This window comes from Salvelinus fontinalis, chromosome 10 (genome assembly GCF_029448725.1).
Source record: "Salvelinus fontinalis isolate EN_2023a chromosome 10, ASM2944872v1, whole genome shotgun sequence".
Classification (NCBI taxonomy): Eukaryota; Metazoa; Chordata; class Actinopteri; order Salmoniformes; family Salmonidae; genus Salvelinus; species Salvelinus fontinalis.
Genome location: NC_074674.1, coordinates 7,409,025 through 7,431,862, shown reverse-complemented (window position 1 = coordinate 7,431,862; position 22,838 = coordinate 7,409,025). Strand labels below are relative to the sequence as shown.

At 45.9% G+C, this 22,838-nt stretch overlaps 1 protein-coding gene across 1 annotated transcript in view; it reads right to left on the bottom strand.

The window, feature by feature from the left end:
* Positions 1–22,838, bottom strand: part of LOC129863538 (collagen alpha-1(XXIII) chain-like) — a 115,634-nt gene that overhangs the window by 9,467 nt on the left and 83,329 nt on the right. Inside the window, exons 4-20 of the mRNA XM_055935589.1 lie at positions 17,824–17,831; positions 16,759–16,785; positions 15,092–15,118; positions 14,872–14,898; positions 12,910–12,936; positions 12,666–12,692; positions 8,526–8,597; positions 7,722–7,838; positions 4,728–4,763; positions 4,444–4,470; positions 4,143–4,196; positions 3,561–3,626; positions 3,310–3,354; positions 1,270–1,314; positions 1,076–1,165; positions 903–956; positions 726–782 (exon numbers count right to left, since the gene is read on the bottom strand). Of these exons, the coding sequence (XP_055791564.1) occupies positions 726–782; positions 903–956; positions 1,076–1,165; positions 1,270–1,314; positions 3,310–3,354; positions 3,561–3,626; positions 4,143–4,196; positions 4,444–4,470; positions 4,728–4,763; positions 7,722–7,838; positions 8,526–8,597; positions 12,666–12,692; positions 12,910–12,936; positions 14,872–14,898; positions 15,092–15,118; positions 16,759–16,785; positions 17,824–17,831 (806 nt within the window). The remainder of the gene's footprint in view (positions 1–725; positions 783–902; positions 957–1,075; positions 1,166–1,269; positions 1,315–3,309; positions 3,355–3,560; positions 3,627–4,142; positions 4,197–4,443; positions 4,471–4,727; positions 4,764–7,721; positions 7,839–8,525; positions 8,598–12,665; positions 12,693–12,909; positions 12,937–14,871; positions 14,899–15,091; positions 15,119–16,758; positions 16,786–17,823; positions 17,832–22,838) is intronic.

Here is a 22,838-nt window from a genome sequence, read left to right as displayed (position 1 = left end):
AATTGCGCTAACAGTTGTTGCCTTCCCACCAAGCTGCTTGCCTATTGTCCTGTAGCCCATCCCAGCCTTGTGCAGGTCTACAATTTTATCCCTGATGTCCTTACACAGCTCTCTGGTCTTGGCCATTGTGGAGAGGTTGGAGTCTGTTTGATTGAGTGTGTGGACAGGTGTCTTTTATACAGGTAACGAGTTCAAACAGGTGCAGTTAATACAGGTAATGAGTGGAGAACAGGAGGGCTTCTTAAAGAAATACTAACAGGTCTGTGAGAGCCGGAATTCTTACTGGTTGATAGGTGATCAAATACTTACATATGTCATGCAATAAAATGCAAATTAATTACTTAAAAATCATACAATGTGATTTTCTGGATTTTTGTTTTAGATTCCGTCTCTCACAGTTGAAGTGTACCTATGATAAAAAATTACAGACCTCTACATGCTTTGTAAGTAGGAAAACCTGCAAAATCGGCAGTGTATCAAATACTTGTTCTACCCACTGTATATAGGGAACGTTTAAGCTTTGATATCCCAACTATAATATATAATATAAGCCATTTAACAGACGCTTTTATCCAAAGCAACCTACAATCACGAGTGTATACATTTTACGTAAGGTTGGTCCCAGGAATTTAACCAACTATCCTGGCGTTGCAAGCGCCATGCTCTACCAACTAGGCTACAGAGGACCCCCTATCATTAATTAGACAGAGGGACCAGTTACCCACCATGAAACCCTGGGGCCCGGGAGGCCCTGGAGGGCCTGGGATAGAGATCCTCTGGGCCTGGAGCAGAGAGCATTAGTGTTAAGATAACCAGACGTTACACAATCATATAACACAACTAGACCTTGGTGAGGTATCACACTTAACAGATACAAGTTTGGTATCTAAACCGTTACTGACCAGACTGTCCTCAAACCTTGAATCCCCTCCCTCTCCTTTTTTTCCGTCAGCTCCCTAAGAGAGAAGAAATACACCATATGGACAAAATCTACAAGGCAGGGGAATAGTAGACTTCTGTGCCATGCCCATAACCCATTGGGTATCCATCAGGACACAGCTTATATCACACTTACTGCAAGCCCAGTTTGGCCCATCAGGCCTCGCTCTCCCTTCTCCCCTGCCACTCCAGGCATCCCATCATCACCTTGATCCCCTTTGGCTCCCTATAGAGAGGAGGCGCAACATGACACCGATAGCACTGAGGAACACTGTTCATATTGATTTCATAGTACAAGAATAATTAGTCATTACAGGTCATGTCATTTACCTTATCCCCATCAGCTCCAGGTGCACCAGGTGAGCCTGACTCTCCCTGTTGGCATGAAGGAGACAGGTAAACATGAGAAGACAGGTAACATGAAGAGACAGGTAAACATGAAGGAGAAGGGGAAACATGAGGAGAAGGGGAAACATGAGGAGACAGGAAAACAGGAGGAGAAGGGGAAACATGAGGAGAAGGGGAAACAGGAGGAGACAGGTAAACATGAAGGAGAAGGGGAAACATGAGGAGAAGGGGGAACATGAGGAGACAGGGAAACAGGAGGAGAAGGGGAAATATGAGAAGAAGGGGAAACATGAGGAGAAGGGGAAACATGAGGAGACAGGGAAACAGGAGGAGACATGTAACATGAAGAGACAGGTAAACATGAAGAGACAGGTAAACATGAAGGAGACAGGTAAACATGAGACAGGTAAACATGAGGAGACAGATAACATGAAGGAGAGGTGTAATCATGAGGAGCCAGGTAATATGAAGGAGACGGGTAAACATGAAGCAGACAGGTCAACATGAAGGAGACAGGTAAATATGAGGAACCAGGTAAACATGGAAGAGTGAGGTAAACATGAGGAGACAGGTAAACATGAAGGAAACTGTTAAACCTGTATGCCTTTGTCAATCCATAAACCAAAGCCATACTGTAGATCACTGCTCCATTGCTGCCATATGCCAACATAATTTGAAACCCATTGACACTTTAAAACATTTAGCAGACACTCTTATCCAGAGCGAAATACACAGTGCATTTGGAAAGTATTCATACCCCTTGACTTTTTTTTGTTACATTACAGCCTTATTCAAAAATGTATATAAAAAAATTCCCCTCATTTCTCAACACACCATACCCCATAAACTGAGCAATCAGGGAAGAAGGGCCTTGGTCAGCGAGGTGACCAAGAACCCGATGGTCACTCTGGAAGAGCTCCAGAGTTCCTCTGTGGAGATGTGAGAACCTTCCAGAAGGACAACCATCTCTGCAGCACTCCACCAATCATTCCTTTATGGTAGAGTGGCCAGACGAAAGTCACTCCTCAGTAAAAGGCACATGACAGCCCGCTTGGAGTTTGCCAAAAGGCACCTAAAGACTCTCAGACCATGATAAACAAGATTCTCTGATCTGATGAAACCAAGATTGAACTCTTTAGCCTGAATGCCAAGCGTCACGTCTGGAGGCAACCTAGCACCATCCCTATGGTGAAGCATGGTGGTGGCAGCATCATAATGTGGGAGGTTTTTCAGCGGCAGGGACTGGGAGACTAGTCAGGATCAAGGGAAAGATGAACGGAGCAAAGTACAGAAAGATCCTTGATGAAAACCTGCTCCAGAGCACTCAGGACCTCAGACTGGGGTGAAGGTTCACCCTCCAAGAGGACTCTAAGCACACAGCCAAGACAACGCAGGAGTGGATTCGGAACAAGTGTCTGAATGTCCTTGAGTGGCCCAGCCAGAGCCCGGACTTGAACCCAATCTAACATCTCTGGAGAGACCTGAAAATAGCTGTGCAGCGACGCTCCCCATCCAACCTGACAGAGTTTGTGAGGATCTGCAGAGAAAAAAAAGGCGAAACTCCCAAAATACAGGTGTGCCAAGCTTGTAGCGTCACACCCAAGAAGACTCGAGGTTGCAATCACTGCCAAAGGTGCTTCAACAACGTACTGAGTAAAGTTCAGTTTTTTTTCTTTTCTACATTTGCAAAAATTTCTTCAAACCTGTTTTTGTTTTGTCATGATGGGGTATTGTGTGTAGATTAAAAACAATTTAATCCATTTTAGAATAAGGCTGTAACGTAACACAATGTGGAAGTCAAGGGGTCTGAATACTTTCCGAATGAACTGTAGTCAGATGTCATAACCAACACACTGCACAATGTGTATAATGGAATGATAAAATGGGGTACAATGACAAATCTCCAGAACAAAATCTCTTCCACCGACGACGGGATTGGAACCCTGGTTTGCTGAGCACAATGGATTAGCAGTACAGCGCCTTAACCACTCAGACACCTCTTCAAACACAACTAACTTTCACCTTTGACCCTTGACCTCCTGGGGGCCCTGGTGGCCCTGGGGGACCCTGCAGGAAAAGAAAAGTAGAAAAGGAAAGTGAGAATACACACTGCACAGGGGACTGTTACACAGAATGCATATCTAGAGAAATATTATGGCATCAGGGAAACTTTTAACAATAAATAAAATGGTATATTCTGAATTTGTGGGGTTGTAATGCAAAGCAGAATGTTGTTTTTGATCAACATAAAAAGGACCCAACATAGAACTCACCTGAATGACTTGGCCAAGGCCAATGTTGTCATAGGAGCCAGGAACAGCCTTCTCTCCTGGTAAGCCCTGCAGAGGGAGACAGAAACAAACACACAGAAAAAATGAATGAAGAAAGATAAATAAAGGTATTGGAAGGGGGTCTCCTGTCTCCCCCTTCTCCCCCTTTGTCTCCTCCCCCCATTCTTCCCCTGTGACTCCTCTCTCCCCCTGTGTCTTCTGTCTCCCCCTTCTCCCCCCATGTCTCCTCTCCCCCTTCTCCCCTGTCCCCCCCTGTGTCTCCTCTCTCCCTTCTCCCCCTGTGTCTCCTGTCCCCCCCTTCTCCCCCTGTGTCTCCTCTCCCCCTGTCTCCACTCCCCCTTCTCCCCCTGTGTCTCCTCTCCCCCTTCTCCCCCCTGTGTCTCCTCTCCCCCTTCTCCCCCCTGTGTCTCCTCTCCCCCTGTGTCTCACTGGCACAGACTTCAGTTCAAACGTAGTTTTAAATGAGTTGTCAACTAATGTGAATTCAAAGTGAAATCAACAAAGAACAATTGCAAATACAATCAAGGGAGAGGAGGAAGAGGAGGAAATAATACGATGTCACACCTTTAACCCCAGAGACCCCTGCGATCCAGGCATGCCCTGCTGTCCATCCTCACCCTGCAAGACATTACATTCATGGAACATATTCATTAACCTGCAAGACATTATATATATTATTTTATTTTCATTGGGGAGTTTACAGGTACAATATTCAGATTAATTTAAATTCAGAATTCCCTAATTAGTCTAAAGACATTAGATTATTGAAATGCATTAATTAATCACAGATGATATAGGTTACATATATATAATACATGTATACGGGTGTGGAAGTGTGTCTGCATGAGAAATGTAGATATTTTACCTTCTGTCCAGGAGGACCCATCAGTCCCTGTGTAAAGAGGACACGTTATCAGCATTTTTTTAAACCTTTATTTAACTAGTCAGTTAAGAACAAATTCTTATTTTCAGTGACGGCCTAGGAACTGTGGGTTAACTGCCTTGTTCAGGGACAGAACGGCAGATTTGTTACCTTGTCAGCTCAGGGATTTGATCTTGCAACCTTTATGGTTACGATTCCAACACTCTAACCACTAGGCTACCTGCCGCCAGTACATCTTATAATATCAGAAATAAACAAAGGCTTACCTCCAATCCATCGATTCCATCTTGACCAGGTGGACCCTGTGAAGAAAGCTCATGTTCAATCATCCATCCAAAAGTGAAGAAAGATCAAACTGAAGAGCAGAGCAATTCCATTGATCCTCCACAAGACGGCAGTATTTCATACAAATAAATCAAAAGTGTTGTATCCTCCAGTAAATTTTTACCTTTATTTAACTAGGCAAGTCAGTTAAGAACACATTCTAATTTCCAATGACGGTCTAGGAACAGTGGGTTAATTGCCTTGTTCAAGGGCAGAACGACAGATTTGTACCTTGTCAGCTCAGGGATTTGAATTTGCAACATTTCGGTTACTAGCCCAACACTCTAACCACTCGGCTACCGTTCCACCCCAAATAAGTTGATGTTTCTGTGTTTCTGTTTCTGCTGCACCTACTGGGATGGTAGAGCAATTTGCATTTATAAAAAACAAACAACAAAAGCAAAACGATCATTCTTAATCCTCATCCTTTCAGTAGAAGGCCTAAAGTACCCATACTCAAAAGGCAAACCGCAGGCCGAATCCTGACCCAGAATCCGGACCCAGAATCCGGACCCACAATTATTATTGCATTCTTTTGGATTTTGGTCGAGATTCAACTCCTTGTATCACATGAAAACACATAAGACATGAAAAATGTGTAGAATTGCAGGAAATTAGCTTTAAAACAGCAAACATTTCCCTTCGCTCCATGGCATAATGTGTAGAATTGCAGGAAATATGCTTTAGAACGTCTCTCTGCCAACAAGAGAGGTTTGAACATTTGGGGTTGCATGGGTTGTGAGTTGGGATTAATTACTATGCAGATAAATGACAATACCCATCCGGACATTTGCCACCTAGGAAATGTGTATGACCAAACCTTCTCAAATAGTATTTGAGTACCCCTGGCCTAAAGCTAAAACATCTTGTGTTTATAATGACATTGATTTGTGACATCTCCATCAACAATAAATAGCGCTCTGAAATCTTTAGTGGTCTGACAATGAATCACATTGGCATCCATGCCAAACTACTTATCAGGACAACTCTGTCTGTATGTCTGTCTGTCTGTCTTACCCTCCCTATCACATGACATGACAGACCCATCAGATGTGTGGACAGGATGACATGTCATGACAGACCCATCAGATGTGTGGACAGGATGACATGACATGACAGATCCATCAGATGTGTGGACAGGATGACATGACATGACAGACCCATCAGATGTGTGGACAGGATGACATGACATGACAGACCCATCAGATGTGTGGACAGGATGACATGCCATGACAGACCCATCAGATGTGTGGACAGGATGACATGACATGACAGACCCACCAGATGTGTGGACAGGATGACATGACATGACAGACCCATCAGATGTGTGGACAGGATGACATGTCATGACAGACCCATCAGATGTGTGGACAGGATGACATGCCATGACAGACCCATCAGATGTGTGGACAGGATGACATGTCATGACAGACCCATCAGATGTGTGGACAGGATGACATGACAGACCCATCAGATGTGTGGACAGGATGACATGACAGACCCATCAGATGTGTGGACAGGATGACATGTCATGACAGACCCATCAGATGTGTGGACAGGATGACATGACAGACCCACCAGCGGTCACGCTCCTCTCCTCTAGCTCCGAACGAGGTGATTTTAGTAAGCTAAGATACACATTTTTAGAAGGAAAACAACAGGAAATGGCCTCTGCATTGCTTGCTCTTTTGGGGTTTTAGGCTGAGTATCTCCAAAGCACTTTGTGACAACTGCTGATGTAAAAAAGGCTTTATGAAATAAAACAGATTGATTAGATTCTCTTTTATTCAATAGGACAGATGGAGAGAGTGAAAGGAAATGAACGGTTAGCTTTGGATACTATTCTACATTCGACTGATTAACAGTAATGTCCAAGATCCACTATATCTACATGAAACACCAAAACATTTTTATTTTATTATTATTCGTTTGTGGTTGCCATGGTGGCATGAGGTGGCCTAGGCAGAGAGCTCCTGTACATTTCTAAATATTTTATTATTTTAATGGTTTTCTTTCGCAATTTAAATATTTGTTAGCTTAGTAAGTTTTGATTATTTATATATCGATTCAACTGTGTCATAAGACTGGCAAGTCAGTTGTCTTGTCAAGATAGCCCAGAGGCTAGCGAGTTAGCTAGCTTTTGACTTGAAGAAAACTGGAGATAGCACAGGCTTGGACATCACAGAGGCTTGTTGAAGTTGAGGGGATCTCTCACTCCAAAGTGGACATTCCCAATAAGTGATGTGCAGTGAGCCTCTGGCACCCAAGCGAAATCTAGCGGACGCTGGCTTCACCCAGGTGGGTACTACATGTTGTTTGAGGAGTATCTACCCAAGGAGTCTGCAGAGAGGCTGGGAAAGGCAAGGGCTGGCCTGAAGATCGGGACCTGTCTTACTGACTTGTCCGTCCGTCGTCCCCCCCCGTACTGGATGTGACCCCCTACTCAAGTCTGCTTCAGGGCATCAGAGGAGCTGAGAACAGCGTGGCGGAGGAGAGTGCTGAGGGTGGGTGCGTGATAGTTCTTGACTGTCTTTCAGGAGACGATTGTAGGCTTGGCCTATGTGTGGGATGTGACCTGGACGCGCCAGACCAACAACTACATATACTTTTGTTTTTTAAGCGTCATTGAGATTATCTGTATAATGAAAAGCGCTATATAAAATACATATATTATTATTATCTCTCCTACCACTAAAAACGGAAGGGATCCCTGCCGCTACCTCGCTTTCCAACCAAGGTGCATGAACTGAGGAGCAAACTGAAGTAGAGAGGAGATTCAGTAACTCTTGGAGGACAATGGAAGTAAATAAAAAAGCTTATTTTTTGTTAAACCAACTAATTTTGTCTTTTGGCCTTTCCTTTCTCTCCTACCACCATATGTGGTATGAGACGACTGTAGTGACATGGATGAGAGGAGGAGAGCTGTCTTACTGTACCTGCTCTCCAGGGGGTCCTCTGGGCCCATCCTTCCCTGTGTTCCCAGGGGGTCCTCTGGGCCCTGGTGATCCAAGGGGGCCCGGGGGTCCAGGGGGGCCAGCCTGACCCTGGTCACCCTTTATGGACAGGGAGGGAGAAGTATGATATGAAGTAACAATCCCAATTCCCACAGTATTATCAATCAAACAAGTTGCAAAACAATTGTATTGTGACACCCCAGACAAGTTATTGAACCACTTTCAATATCTTCAGTTTGAGCAATGTTCTGTATAGTTAATTCAAAACTTTGTCTCTTTTCACAGTGTCTGGTGTTTGCCGCCATCCATCTTCACCAATGTGCAAAAGTAAGTCTAAAACTCTAAAACTCCTGCTTTGCATAACATTCACTCTATAAGACTGTTGAATGACTGATGTGGTTGTATTCAAAACAAGATGTTTAACAGTCATATTATCAGCCATTTATATTGTCAAGTAAACAACAAGCTATTCTTATTTCTCCAATTTGCATAGTTCTGACTGGCATTCTTTCCACCAATTATCATCCACAAACAATGTCATTTATTCAAACTCACTTTCCAAAGAGGCATAATTTACTTTCCCACTCATTTTCTCTCTAATTTGAAGCAGACATATGAAACAAAGTGGCAGAGCGGCAAACAGAGAAATGCTTGAGGCCAATAACATTGTACATGTGTGAGATGTAAAAGAGTGAGGAAAAGTCACAGAAGAAGAGAGGGTGAGCCAGCTTGAAGGAAGAGAAGAGATAAGAAAAAGAGGGCTGAGATGCGCCCATTGTACAGTACCTTCAGGAGGCGTTTGTGAAATGTGTGCTGGTCGCCAGAGAGAAAGCCGTGGGCAAAGCGAGTGAAGACCATCTGACTCCAGATAGATAGGGAGAAAGGGAAGAGAGGGAGAGAAGCCACCAGAGACACAGAGTAAAATTAAATGAGTTATATAGAGAGAGAGAGAGAGAGAGAGAGAGAGAGGTTAAACAGTCATTTACAACTGATGTCAGCAACTAGTTTTCTCTATAGGCTGAACAGAAGAAGAGAGATGGAGAAGGAAGCAAAGAGAAGGTACTGGCTGGATGGAGACAGAGGACCCGGTCAATGAGAGACGTGTGAGGAAGGTGGGACAAACCTTGACCGTGAGAATCTGATTACTGAGCAGACCTGCAGAGCCCGTTAGTGCAGGGAGTCCCTGGGTTGAGGTTTAGACAGCGTTGGAAAGAAGAGTTAGGGTGGAGGGAGGAGTGAGGGGTTGGGTAAGAAGGGGATAATGAAAGACGAGGGTGAGTAGAGTGAAAGACAACAGAGGGATGTTATTGAGGTTATTGATCCATCTGTGTTGGCACAGTTCCAGCATGTGTAAAGCTGCTCAACCATAACTGTAGACTAGAGTATACAAAGATAATAGCCCTTCTGTCTGGTTTCAAGCCTGAAACAATAACAGCCTAGTTGTCTCGCGACCCAAAGCTTTATGATTGACTTCATATAATTATCGACCATCCATGGAGAGATTCTGTCAGTCTGGTCCATGATGTTTGTGTCAGAGCTGTGGTCAATATGAATTGCTTTGGGTTTAGAGGCTTATTCTCCCTGGTGTCCAGGGTTGGAGTCAACTTTAGTCAATTCAGGAAGTACACTGAACTTTCAATTGCTTTTCAAAGAAGGACATTTGGAATTTGGTTTACTTTCTGAATTGACTGGAATTTAAATGGAATTGCCCCCCCCCCCCCCCCCCCCATAACATGGTAGTAGACTGTACGGACACCCTCCTGTGAATTCACACACTGAAGTGCTAAAAGAGCATAACAGTGCCCTCCTATGTCTAGTATTATGAACTCTAAAGTACTTATTCCTTAAGAATCCCTTTGGAGTGCCGATTAGGAAACAATGAACTCAAATGGAAACCAGGCCAGAATCAACTTTGAGACAGACTGAGAGGGCTCCAGATTGACAGGAATGCATATGCTCAGTGTTGTAGTATTCAAGACCACATAGAGTTTCTCGGTCTTGTCATTTTTACTCGGACTTGACTAGGTCTCAGACAATGAGAACTCACAATGTCTTCCCGAGACCAGCCGAGTAAAAATAATAATAATTATCAGCTCCCATTCATTCAGCTCATAAAACCACTTCGCCAGGCCAAATATCCACACTCCCTCATGACCCATTTATAACTTATTGCCTATTGAAACGTGGGCTTCCTACTTCACTAGTAACATTAATGTCCTTCACTTTCATTGAAAAATGTCCTCAAACTTCGTTGCGCTCGTCAGAATTCCCTTGATTCCCTAGTAGGGAAGAATGGGGGGGGAAGTGTTTGAAAGATGCACGCTCAGTATTATTATGGGAGACCGGGGGATGTTGTTACATACACTGAGTGTACAAAACATTAGGAACACCTTCCTAATATTGAGTTGCACCCCCTCAATTCGTCTGGGCATGGACTCTACAAGGTGTCGCAAGTGTTCCACAGGGATGCTGGCCCATGTTGACTCCAATGCTTCCCACAGTTGTGTCAAGTTGACTGGATGACCTTTGGGTGGTGGACCATTTTTGATACACACGGGAAACTGTTGAGCGTGAAAAACCCAGCAGCGTTGCAGTTCTTGACACAAACCGGTGCGCCTGGCACCTACTACCATACCCAGTTCAAAGGCACTTACATTTTTTTTCTTGCTCATTTACCCTCTCAATGGCACACATACACAATCCATGTCTCAATTGTCTCAAGGCTTAAAAATCATTCTTTAACTTGTCTCCTCCCCTTCATCTACACTGATTGAAGTGGATTTAACAAGTGACATCAATAAGGGATCATAGGTTTCACCTAGATTCACCTGGTCAGTCTATGTCTTGGAAAGAGCAGGTGTTCTTAAAGTTTTGTATTCTCAGTGTATATTGTCTTTTTTTAATCTAACATAGACCTGTTTGGGTCAGTGATCATTTATTAACCTGTTTGATTTGTGATCATTTATTTTCCTGTTTGGGTTAGGGATCATTTATTTTCCTGTTTGATTTGTGATCATTTATTTTCCTGTTTGGGTCAGTGATAATTTATTTTCCTGTTTGGGTCAGTGATCATTTATAAACCTGTTTGGGTCAGTGATCATTTATAAACCTGTTTGGGTCAGTGATCATTTATAGTGGCTCTCTATTTACCCTCAGTATGCATTCTGTTCACCATTCTAAAGAATTATTGTGAAATATGAACCCAGAAATACTGGACATGTTGAACTCTTATTATAGTTGCAATTTGAAGCAATTACAATCATGGTCTTGACTCGGTCTCAGACCCCTCGCCCCCCTCCCGGTTTCGGTCTTGACTCGGTCTCAGACCCCTCGCCCCCCTCCCGGTTTCGGTCTTGACTCGGTCTCAGACCCCTCGCCCCCCTCCCGGTTTCGGTCTTGACTCGGTCTCAGACCCCTCGCCCCCCTCCCGGTTTCGGTCTTGACTCGGTCTCAGACCCCTCGCCTCCTCCCGGTCTCGGTCTTGACTCGGTTTCAGACTCCTCGCCCCCTCCCGGTTTCGGTCTTGAATCGGTCTCAGACCCCTCGCCCCCCTCCCGGTCTCGGTCTTAACTCGGTCTCAGACCCCTTGCCCCCCTCCCGGTCTCGGTCTTGACTCGGTTTCAGACTCCTCGCCCCCTCCCGGTTTCGGTCTTGACTAGGTCTGACCCCTCGCCCCCCTCCCGGTTTCGGTCTTGACTCGGTCCCCCCCGTCCCCCCCCGTCTTCGGTCTTGGATCGGTCTCTTTAGGGGGTCTCGAACACATCATTGCATCTGCCTCAACAACACAATATAAAAATGAACTAACGTGTAAAGTATGTTAATAGCTAAGAGTAACTGATGGTAAACTAATTGCTTCTTAATAGAGATATATGAACATGACTAACCGCAGTGCTACTTGCCTTGACCCCGGCAGAGAGGACAACAGTAAGGAGCCCAGTGTCCGATGGGTCAGTCATCCACATGTGCTCTACGCTGGGCTCTGCCAGATGTTTACACTGCTCCAAGAGCTTTAATCCACTTCCAGGGTCAGGAGAGGCAACACAACACAGGCCTAAACAGCTGCTACAGTATAGTACAATTCCAGTGACATGAACTCCTGCCAAGCTGCTGTTAACTGGGACATTTACACATTCACACCCTTACTTCTTCACAGTCAGAGAGTTCAGTTTCGCGGGATATTGCAATGATAACTCAGGCAAGGAATTAAATAGACAGACAGTCTAAGACAGATGCTACAGTAAGACTTGACGCTAAAATAAGTGTGTGTGTGTGGGGAGGGAGGGGGGGGTAACAGTCAAGTGAATCTATATGTAATATAGTCAGGCATTGGTTCAATCAAAACAGATTGCCAGGTTACCAAGATACATCAAAGACAACAGCCTGAGCAGAGAGATGTGAAGCTCCTCTCTTTTTGTTTCTCACAGTACACATAGTTTTGTTGACTATATGAATCCAAAGGGCATTTTTGCTGTGGCAGAAAAACATGTTTTTTTTGTTGGTCTTATCACGGACAGCTGGTAATCGGGTCTTTCTTTAGAGATCTAGACTTATGTGCACAGTGAACAGCAGCATGTATTTTAGTTGGGGCTTAAATACAATAACAGGGCAATAGGACTTTAATAGTCTAGACCAGGACACCTGTTTCTAATAGAAGTGTGTTGGGTTGTGGGTTACAGGGGAATCCGTAGGGTTGCCCGATGGGGCTATATATATATAGCAAATGAAACACGATTTTCTTCAGGATTCCTGATTTGACATGGTCCATATCTCTCCCTGTGGTGGACAGAAAAAACTGTAGGCTAAAACAATGGGATGAGGGTATGCATCGTGTGCGTATTAGCATTGTATTTGACCTGAGAGAGTGGAGCTGGTAAAATGGGTTCTGGTGGTATTTGAATGATATTATGACATATTTAACTCTCTCACCCTGGGCCCCATATCTCCTTGGTCTCCCTAGAAAAAAACAGGACAATTAGAAAATGTTACATCAAATAGAAAGTGATCCAATAACTATCAGATAGGAACACTACGGGTGATCAAGGTATACCACAGGTATCAAAGGTACAAACCAAGTTACTATCATGCTTCCAGAATTTCTTTCCATTTCATGTTTCAAATTGTATCATAACTGAATGAATTGTAACAATAGAAAAGGGGTGTTTCGTCATACCTTTTCTCCTTTTGGCCCAGAAAGTCCCTGACGATAGAGGAGAAAAACAAAACATGAACAAGGAAATAACGGACTATAACGATCTCTGACACATCTCATTCCTTCCAAGATATTCACAGCGATTCTTTCCATTTCCATTTAACGCCCCCCCCCCCCCCCCAAAAAAAAGCCATGCCTTGACCTCTGACAGGGATCAGGGTTGTGTGGGTTTGAGGAACACAGCTTTTGTTCACTAATTAACTCTCTGTCTCTTACAACGGCTGGAGGACATATGAGTTTAGGCCTCAGTGCATTACACTCTACAATTCATTCTGTGATGAGGTCTTCTTGGAGTGTGTTTAGATTGAATGGGCTTTGTGAATGAATGGACGCAGGCGGTTTATAATCAACACACAGATTGAGTTTCTATCTGTAGTTTCTATCCGTATATATATTATACTGGTGTTGGAGCGTTGGGCTGCTGCATGTTCCTACACTGTAGAATAACAGGAGCCTCAAAGCCCAGACTGTCTCCACACGCAAGGCAACATCTTTACACAGGTCTTGCAACCATTTCCTCTGTATATAGTACACATCATTGAGTAATTACATGTGGGGATGGATGCCATATATTATGATGGTGTGTTTCTGTGTTCGGTGCCCTTCAAAAGAAATTGCACATTTTTAATGAGGTGCAGGGATAGTGTTGAAAAGCCAAGGCCTTCGGAACTATTTAATGAATCAGATCATCTTCTAAGAAAAGGGTACTTTAAAATAAACTCTGTCTAAATTATAAGTAGCCTCTATTTCACTTTACAAACTGTCTAACAGTTGACCAATAAGAAATGGCTTTTTAAAGAGGCTCACTTCAGTCAAGACACACCCCGTTTATCCCCTTGGATATAAACACAGGTCTGGCTTCAAGGCTGGCTTCAGGGAAGCCGTCAGGGCTGGCTTCAGGGAAGCCGTCAGGGCTGGCTTCAGGGCTGGCTTCAGCGCTGGCTTCAGGGAAGCCGTCAGGGCTGGCATCAGGGCTGGCTTCAGGGAAGCCTTCAGGGCTGGCTTCAGGGAAGCCTTCAGGGCTGGCTTCAGGGAAGCCGTCAGGGCTGGCTTCAGGGAAGCCTTCAGGGCTGGCTTCAGGGAAGCCTTCAGGGCTGGCTTCAGGGAAGCCGTCGGTGCTGGCTTCAGGGAAGCCGTCAGGGCTGGCTTCAGGGAAGCCGTCAGGGCTGGTGTCATGGAAGCCTTCAGGGCTGGCTTCAGGGAAGCCGTCGGTGCTGGCTTCAGGGAAGCCGTCGGTGCTGGCTTCAGCGCTGGCTTCAGGGAAGCCGTCAGGGCTGGCTTCAGGGAAGCCTTCAGGGCTGGCTTCAGGGCAGCCTTCAGGGCTGGCTTCAGGGCAGCCTTCAGGGCTGACTTCAGGGCTGGCTTCAGGGCTGGCTTCAGGGAAGCCTTCAGGGAAGCCTTCAGGGAAGCCGTCAGTGCTGGCTTCAGGGAAGCTTTCAGGGCTGGCTTCAGGGAAGCCGTCAGGGCTGGCTTCAGGGAAGCCTTCAGGGCTGGCTTCAGGGCTGGCTTCAGGGCTGGCTTCAGGGAAGCCTTCAGGGCTGGCTTCAGGGAAGCCTTCAGGGCTGGCTTCAGGGAAGCCTTCAGGACTGGCTTCAGGGAAGCCTTCAGAGCTGGCTTCAGGGAAGCCTTCAGAGCTGGCTTCAGGGCTGGCTTCAGGGAAGCCTTCAGGGCTGGCTTCAGGGAAGCCTTCAGAGACTCATATAGCACAGAGAAGAATGGATACACCTTTCCAGACTAGTAACACAGCTTTGGCATATATAATAACTATATATTCCATTTACCATGCTCTACCAACTGAGCCATACTAATGAGCTGACAGGTGGAGAACATTGGAGTGTTTTGCTACATCACATGTCCACATCTGGTGTTTGATCATCCAAAACATGGAGTTAAAGAGATATTTAAAAAGATCGTCATACATACCTGGCTTCCCACAGGACCAGGACCACCCTGTATATGGAAGACAACGTTTCATTCACAAAATGATCACATGACAAGTCGTTCATGGCAAGAGTAGAACACATACAATGTTTATGGTAATTAAATAAACACATCGTTAATTAGAGCTGTACTGTATGAAGTAGACTGAGCTGAATATCAACATCGTTATCACAACATTAGCATGATGAAGAAGGCTACTTACAGGCTTCCCATCCATCCCAAGTGGGCCCTAGAATACAACATCATGGATAGAGGATAAATATTATGTTTAAGATGAACACAGTTCTGTACAGCACATTAATGTTTTGGTAGCAAAAATATCATATCAATTGGGCGCGCTGCTGGCCAAATGATTTAGCAGGCCATAGACAAACATAGGTAAAAACTCAAGTCAGTCTAGAGTTCACATTTTCACTGTATAGCAAAGTCATTATGTAGGTCGCTGTCCAGTGCTGCACAAGTGCTGAAAAGCTCTTGAACTCTGTCCAAAGAACTATCATAATATTCCACAGCCATTGAAGTGAAAAAGACAGATGAATGAAGCAAGGATTCAAAACAAAAGAGACATACATCAACTGTTCTGTGAATACTGTGGGGGGACCTGTGAGTCCAACTGGGCCCACATGTGGTTCTGTCCTGAACACAGAGTTTGGGCTCACATCACTGTTATTATTGGAGCGACTTCACAGGCTAGTGCATTTCCCTGTTGATCCCAACTAAGCATGTGGGATGCCAACACACGCAACCCAATGCATCTGGACCTACTGCCAGAACAACTGGCTCAGACCTTTGTCTGAATACAATGAACCATTTGATGTTCACCAAATGTGTGACTGCTTGAGACCACAACATAACACCTTTTAAGTTCCCGAGAGATGGATAAGTTGCAGCAGCATCATAAAACATTATTTAATTGAGGAGAAACTGGTGCAGTCAGTAGACTTGTTTGAATTATTTATGTAGTACAAGATAGCTGTTCCTGATGTATTCAGTAGATGGGGCTGTCTTATCCTCCTGAGGTCCTGGCATGCCAAATAATGTCCCCCTCTACGTCGCAATGGGATTCGATAAACTATTAGCGTACGTTGCTATATTAATTTGGCCGGGGACATTATTTGGCATGACAGGCCCTCTTATGGTTCTAAAATGAATTTAGCCTTAAGATGGTTTTGGGAAAGCGGGTCGAGGAGAGGTGCAGGTGACATTACACACAATAGCTAAACCACTTAACTGGAGCAATGAAGGAACATCACTATAGTCTAGGACTGGAGGTTATGAGGGAGGATCACTATAGTCTATGACTGGAGGTTATGAGGGAGGATAACTATAGTCTAGGACTGGAGGTTATGAGGGATGATCACTATAGTCTAGGACTGGAGTTTATAAGGGAGGATCACTATAGTCTAGGACTGGAGGTTATGAGGGAGGATCACTATAGTCTATGACTGGAGGTTATGAGGGAGGATCACTATAGTCTAGGACTGGAGGTTATGAGGGAGGATCACTATAGTCTAGGACTGGAGTTTATAAGGGAGGATCACTATAGTCTAGGACTGGAGGTTATGAGGGAGGATCACTATAGTCTAGGACTGGAGGTTATGAGGGAAGATCACTATAGTCTAGGACTGTAGGTTATGAGGGAGGATCACTATAGTCTAGGACTGGAGGTTATGAGGGATGATCACTATAGTCTAGGACTGAAGGTTATGAGGGATGATCACTATAGTCTAGGACTGAAGGTTGAGGGAAGATCACTATAGTCTAGGACTGTAGGTTATGGAAGACCGTATTCTAGGTTAAATCGTGCTGGTTTAGAATATTAGAATAATAGAGCGCTTGCTCAGAAAAGAGATTAAGAGTGACATTTACCGGGTAACCATCCCGTCCAGGCGTTCCCTGTTAGGATTACACAGAGAAGAAAAGACAACTAAAGGCCAGGATTAGGATTAAAATCAGGATGCTTTTAAACAATCCTATTATGGCAGACTTTTCATTTTAATGCAGCAATTCTCAAATAGCATTGCCCTTTACACCTTGAAGTCAAATACTACAGCAAATACACTTGAGCTGAGCAGAAAATTATTATTTACCTGCTGTTGCCTCCCATGTGTCCATTCACTTACCTTATCTGAAGCACAGCCCACTAGGTTCATATATACTCATAAATCAACTAAAACCCCATTAACCATGGTGGAACGGTACTTACTGGAGATCCTGAAACATCTACTAAAACCCCATTAACCATGGTGGAACGGTACTTACTGGAGATCCTGAAACATCTACTAAAACCCCATTAACCATGGTGGAACGGTACTTACTGGAGATCCTGAAACATCTACTAAAACCCCATTAACCATGGTGGAACAGTACTTACTGGAGATCCTGAAACATCTACTAAAACCCCATTAACCATGGTGGAACAGTACTTACTGGAGATCCTGAAACATCTACTAAAACCCCATTAACCATGGTGGAAGGGTACTTACTGGAGATCCTGAAACATCTACTAAAACCCCATTAACCATGGTGGAACGGTACATACTGGAGATCCTGAAACATCTACTAAAACCCCATTAACCATGGTGGAACGGTACATACTGGAGATCCTGAAACATCTACTAAAAGCCCATTAATCATGGTGGAACGGTACTTACTGGAGATCCTGAAACATCTACTAAAACCCCATTAACCATGGTGGAACAGTACTTACTGAAGATCCTGAAACATCTACTAAAACCCCATTAACCATGGTGGAACAGTACTTACTGAAGATCCTGAAACATCTACTAAAACCCCATTAACCATGGTGGAACAGTACTTACTGAAGATCCTGAAACATCTACTAAAACCCCATTAACCATGGTGGAACAGTACTTACTGAAGATCCTGAAACATCTACTAAAACCCCATTAACCATGGTGGAACGGTACTTACTGGAGATCCTGAAACAGAAAACAAACAAGGACAGAAAAATACAGTTAGTGATGACGTGTGATCAGTTTCACACCGGTATGTTCTACGTCGGAGTTGGAATATAACTCAGTGGGAGGTTGATTATTAAAATACCCCCAACATGTTGATATGTCCTGTGTCACAACAAAAGGTACTATACATACAGTACCAGTCAAAAGTTTGTACATGTAACGGCTGTCGACGTCGTTCTCCTCCTCAGACGAGGAGGAGCATGGATCGGACCAACACACAGCGAGGTATGTAGACATAATGAATTGAATTATAATAACGAATACGAAAATACAAGACAAACTACAAAACAACAAACGACGTCAACAGACCTGAACATGCAAACTAACATAAAACGAAGAACGCACGAACAGACTAAACAAAACGAAACAGTACCGTGTGGTGCACAAACACAGACACAGCAACAATCACCCATAAACAAACAGTGAGAACAGCCTACCTTAATATGGTTCTCAATCAGAGGAAAAGTCAAACACCTGCCTCTAATTGAGAACCATATCAGGCAACACATTTAACCCAACATAGAAACACATAACATAGAATGCCCACCCCAACTCACGCCCTGACCAACTAAACACATACAAAAACAACATTAAACAGGTCAGGAACGTGACAGAACCCCCCCCCCCCTCAAGGTGCGAACTCCGGGCGCACCCCTAAAACTCAAGGGGAGGGTCTGGGTGGGCATCTGTCCGCGGTGGCGACTCCGGCGCAGGACGAGGACACCACTCCAGCATTGTCTTTGTCCCCCTCCTTAGCGTCCCTTGAGTGGCAACCCTCGCCCCCGACTATGGTCCATGAACCTTCACCAAGGCCCCTCCTAAATATAGACAACTCAGGACAGAGGTAGCTCAGGACAGAGAGGTAGCTCAGGACAGAGGGGTAGCTCAGGACAGAGGGGTAGCTCAGGACAGAGGGGTAGCTCATGACTGGAGGGCAGCTCATGACTGGAGGGCAGCTCATGACTGGAGGGCAGCTCATGACTGAAGGGCAGCTCATGACTGGAGGGCAGCTCTTGACTGGAGGGCAGCTCTTGACTGGAGGGCAGCTCATGACTGGAGGGCAGCTCATGACTGGCTGGTGGTACCTGCCAGCTGCTCTGGCAGCTCCTGACTGGCTGGCGGCTCTGGTGGCTCCTGACTGGCTGGCGGCTCTGGCGGCTCCTGACTGGCTGGCGGCTCTGGCGGCTCCTGACTGGCTGGTGGCTCTGGCGGCTCCTGACTGACGGGCGGCTCTGGCGGCTCCTGACTGACGGGCGGCTCTGGCGGCTCCTGACTGACGGGCGGCTCTGATGGCGCTGGGCAGACGGATGGCTCAGATGGCGCTGGGCAGACGGATGGCTCAGATGGCGCTGGGCAGACGGCTGGCTCAGACGGCGCTGGGCAGACGGATGGCTCAGACGGGGCTGGGCAGACGGATGGCTCAGACGGCGCTGGGCAGACGGATGGCTCAGACGGCGCTGGGCAGACGGATGGCTCAGACGGCTCTGGGCAGATGGATGGCTCAGACGGCGCTGGGCAGACGGATGGCTCAGACGGCGCTGGGCAGACGGAAGGCTCAGATGGCGCTGAGCAGACGGAAGGCTCAGATGGTGCTGGGCAGGCAGGCAGCTCAGACGGCGCTGGGCAGACGAGCTGTGCAGGCAGCTCAGACGGCGCTGGGCCGACGAGCAGTGCAGACCGCGTTGGGCAGACGGCCGACTCTGACCTGCTGAGGCGCACAGTAGGCCTGGTGCGTGGTGCCGGAACTGGTGGTACCGGACTGGAGACACGCACCTCAAGGCTAGTGCGGGGAGCAGGAACAGGGCACACTGGACTCTCGAAGCGCACTATAAGCCTGGTGCGTGGTGCAGGAACTGGTGGTACCGGACTGAGGGCACGCACCTCAGGGCGAATGCGGGGAGAAGGAACAGTGCGTACAGGGCTCTGGAGACGCACAGGAGGCTTGGTGCGTGGTGCCGGAACTGGAGGCACTGGGCTGGAGACACACACCATAGGGAGAGTGTGTGGAGGAGGAACTGGGCTCTGGAGACGCACTGGAAACATGGTGCGTGGTGTAGGCACTGGTGGTACTGGACAGACCGGACCGTGAAGACGCACTGGAGGTCTTGAGAGCAGGGCTGGCACCATCCGCCCTGGCTGGATCTTCACCCTAGCCCGGCAGATGTGGGGAGCTGAGATGTTGCGCACCGGGCTAAGCACACGCACCGGGGACACCGTGCGCTCCACCGCATCACACGGTGCCTGCCCGGGACGACGCCCTCTCTCTCCACTGGAAGCACGGCTGGGAGAGCTGTAGCGGCGAGCTGGCAGAGGACGTGCAGGGCTAGGAAGGCGCACAGGAGGCCTGGTGCGTGAGGCTGGCACAGTCTTAACCAGACGGCTAGCACGCACCTCAGGACGAGTATGGAGAGCTGTTCCCGGTGACATCAACTCCCCGACACGTTCAGTCGGGCGGATGTCGTGCCTTATGCACCAAACCAGCACCTCCCTCATAAATCTCTCCTCCAATTTCCCCATTAACTCCTTCACTGTCTCTACGTCGCTCACCTCCAATTCCGCCCTGACCGGCTCCTTACGGTAAGCAAGGGGAGTTGGCTCAAGTCTCCTACTTGACCCAGCTATACTCCCTTTTAGCCCCCCCCCCCAAGACATTTTTGGGTGAGCCTCTCGGGTTTCCAGCCGCTAGCACCTCATAATGCCGCCTCTCCGCTTTCGCTGCCTTCAGCTCCGCTTTGGGTCGGCGACACTCCTCTGGCTCTGCCCAGGGTCCTTCTCCGTCTAGGATTTCCTCCCATGTCCATTCCTCCTTGTACCGCTGCTGCTCTCGCTGCTGCCCGTTACCCCGCTGCTTGATCCTTTGTTGGTGGGTGATTCTGTAACGGCTGTCGAAGTCGTTCTCCTCCTCAGACGAGGAGGAGCATGGATCGGACCAACACACAGCGAGGTATGTAGACATAATGAATTGAATTATAATAACGAATACGAAAATACAAGACAAACTACAAAACAACAAACGACGTCAACAGACCTGAACATGCGAACTAACATAAAACGAAGAACGCACGAACAGACTAAACAAAACGAAACAGTACCGTGTGTTGCACAAACACAGACACAGCAACAATCACCCACAAACAAACAGTGAGAACAGCCTACCTTAATATGGTTCTCAATCAGAGGAAAAGTCAAACACCTGCCTCTAATTGAGAAGCATATCAGGCAACACATTTAACCCAACATAGAAACACATAACATAGAATGCCCACCCCAACTCACGCCCTGACCAACTAAACACATACAAAAACAACATTAAACAGGTCAGGAACGTGACAGTACACACCTACTCATTCAAGGGTTTTTCTATATTTTAACTTTTTTCTACATATTTTTACTATTTTCTGCAGAATAATAGTATACACAGAAATAACACATATGGAATCATGTAGTAAATAAAAAAGTGTTAAACAAATCAAAATATATGTTATATTTGAGATTCTTCAAAGTAGCCACCCTTTGCTTTGATGACAGCTTTGCACACTATTCTTTCAACCAGCTTCACCTGGAATTCTTTTCCAGCAGTCTTGAAGGAGTTCCCACATACGCTGAGCACTTGTTGGTTGCTTTTCCTTCACTCCGCAGTCCAACTCATCCCAAACCATCTCAATTGAGTTGAGGTTTGGTGATTTTGGAGGCTAGGTCATCTGATGCAGCACTCCATCACTCTCCTTCTTGGTCAAATAGCCCTTACACAGCCTGGAGGTGTGTTTTGGGTCATTTTCCTGTTGAAAAACAAATAGTCCCACTAACCAGATGGGATGGCGTATCGCTGCAGAACGCTGTGGTAGCCATGTTGGTTAAGTGTCCCTTGAATTCTAAATAAATCACAGACAGTGTCACCAGCAAAGCACCCCCACACCATCACACCTCCTCCTCCATGCTTCACGGTGGGAACCACGCATGCGGAGATCATCCGTTCACCTACTCTACATCTCACAAAGACACAGTGGTTGGAACCAACAATCTCAAATTTGGACTTATTGTCAGGATTTGGCCAGGATTGTTCCGGTTTTGGTCACTAGATGCCCCCATTGTGCTTTTTTGACCCTTTTGTTTTTCCCTTGTTTCCAGTTATTATTTGCACCTGTGCCTCGTTTCCCTTGAATGTATTTAAACCCTTAGTTTTCCTCAGTTCTTTGCTCTGTGTTTGAATGTTAGCACCCAGCCCCAGCCATGCTGTGATAATTTGTTACTCCAGTTGGATTCTCTTGAGGTACTCTGGTTTTGTTCTTGTTTATTTATTTTTTGTTTATTCTTTTGAGGTTGTTTCCCTGCTTTACACAGACATCTTCTTATTGGTGTCTTTTAGTAGTCGTTTCTTTGCAGCAATTCGACAGTGAAGGCCTGACTCAAGCAGTCTCCTCTGAACAGTTGATGTTGAGATGCGTCTGTTACTTGAACTCTGTGAAGCATTTATTTGGGCTGCAATTTCTGAGGATGGTAACTCTAATGAACGTATCCTCTGCAGCAGAGGTAACTCTGGGTCTTCCTTTCCTGTGGCGGACCTCATGAGAGCCAGTTTCATCATAGCGCTTGATGGTTTTTGCGACTGCACTTGAATAAACTTCCAAAGTTCTTGAAATGTTCCGCATTGACTGACCTTTGTCTCAAAGTAATGATGGACTGTCGTTTCTTTTTGCTTATTTGAGCTGTTCTTGCCATAATATGGACTTGGTCATTTACCAAATAGGGCTATCTTTTGTATACCACCCCTACCTTGTCACAACACATCTGATTGGCTCAAATGCATTAAGAAGGAAATAAATTCCACAAATTAACTTTTAACAAGGCACACCTGTTAATTGAAATGCATTCCAGTTGACTACCTCATGAAGCTGGTTGAGAGAATGCAAAGAGTGTGCTAAGCGGACATTGAGGCAAAGGGTGGCTACTTTGAAGTATCTCAAA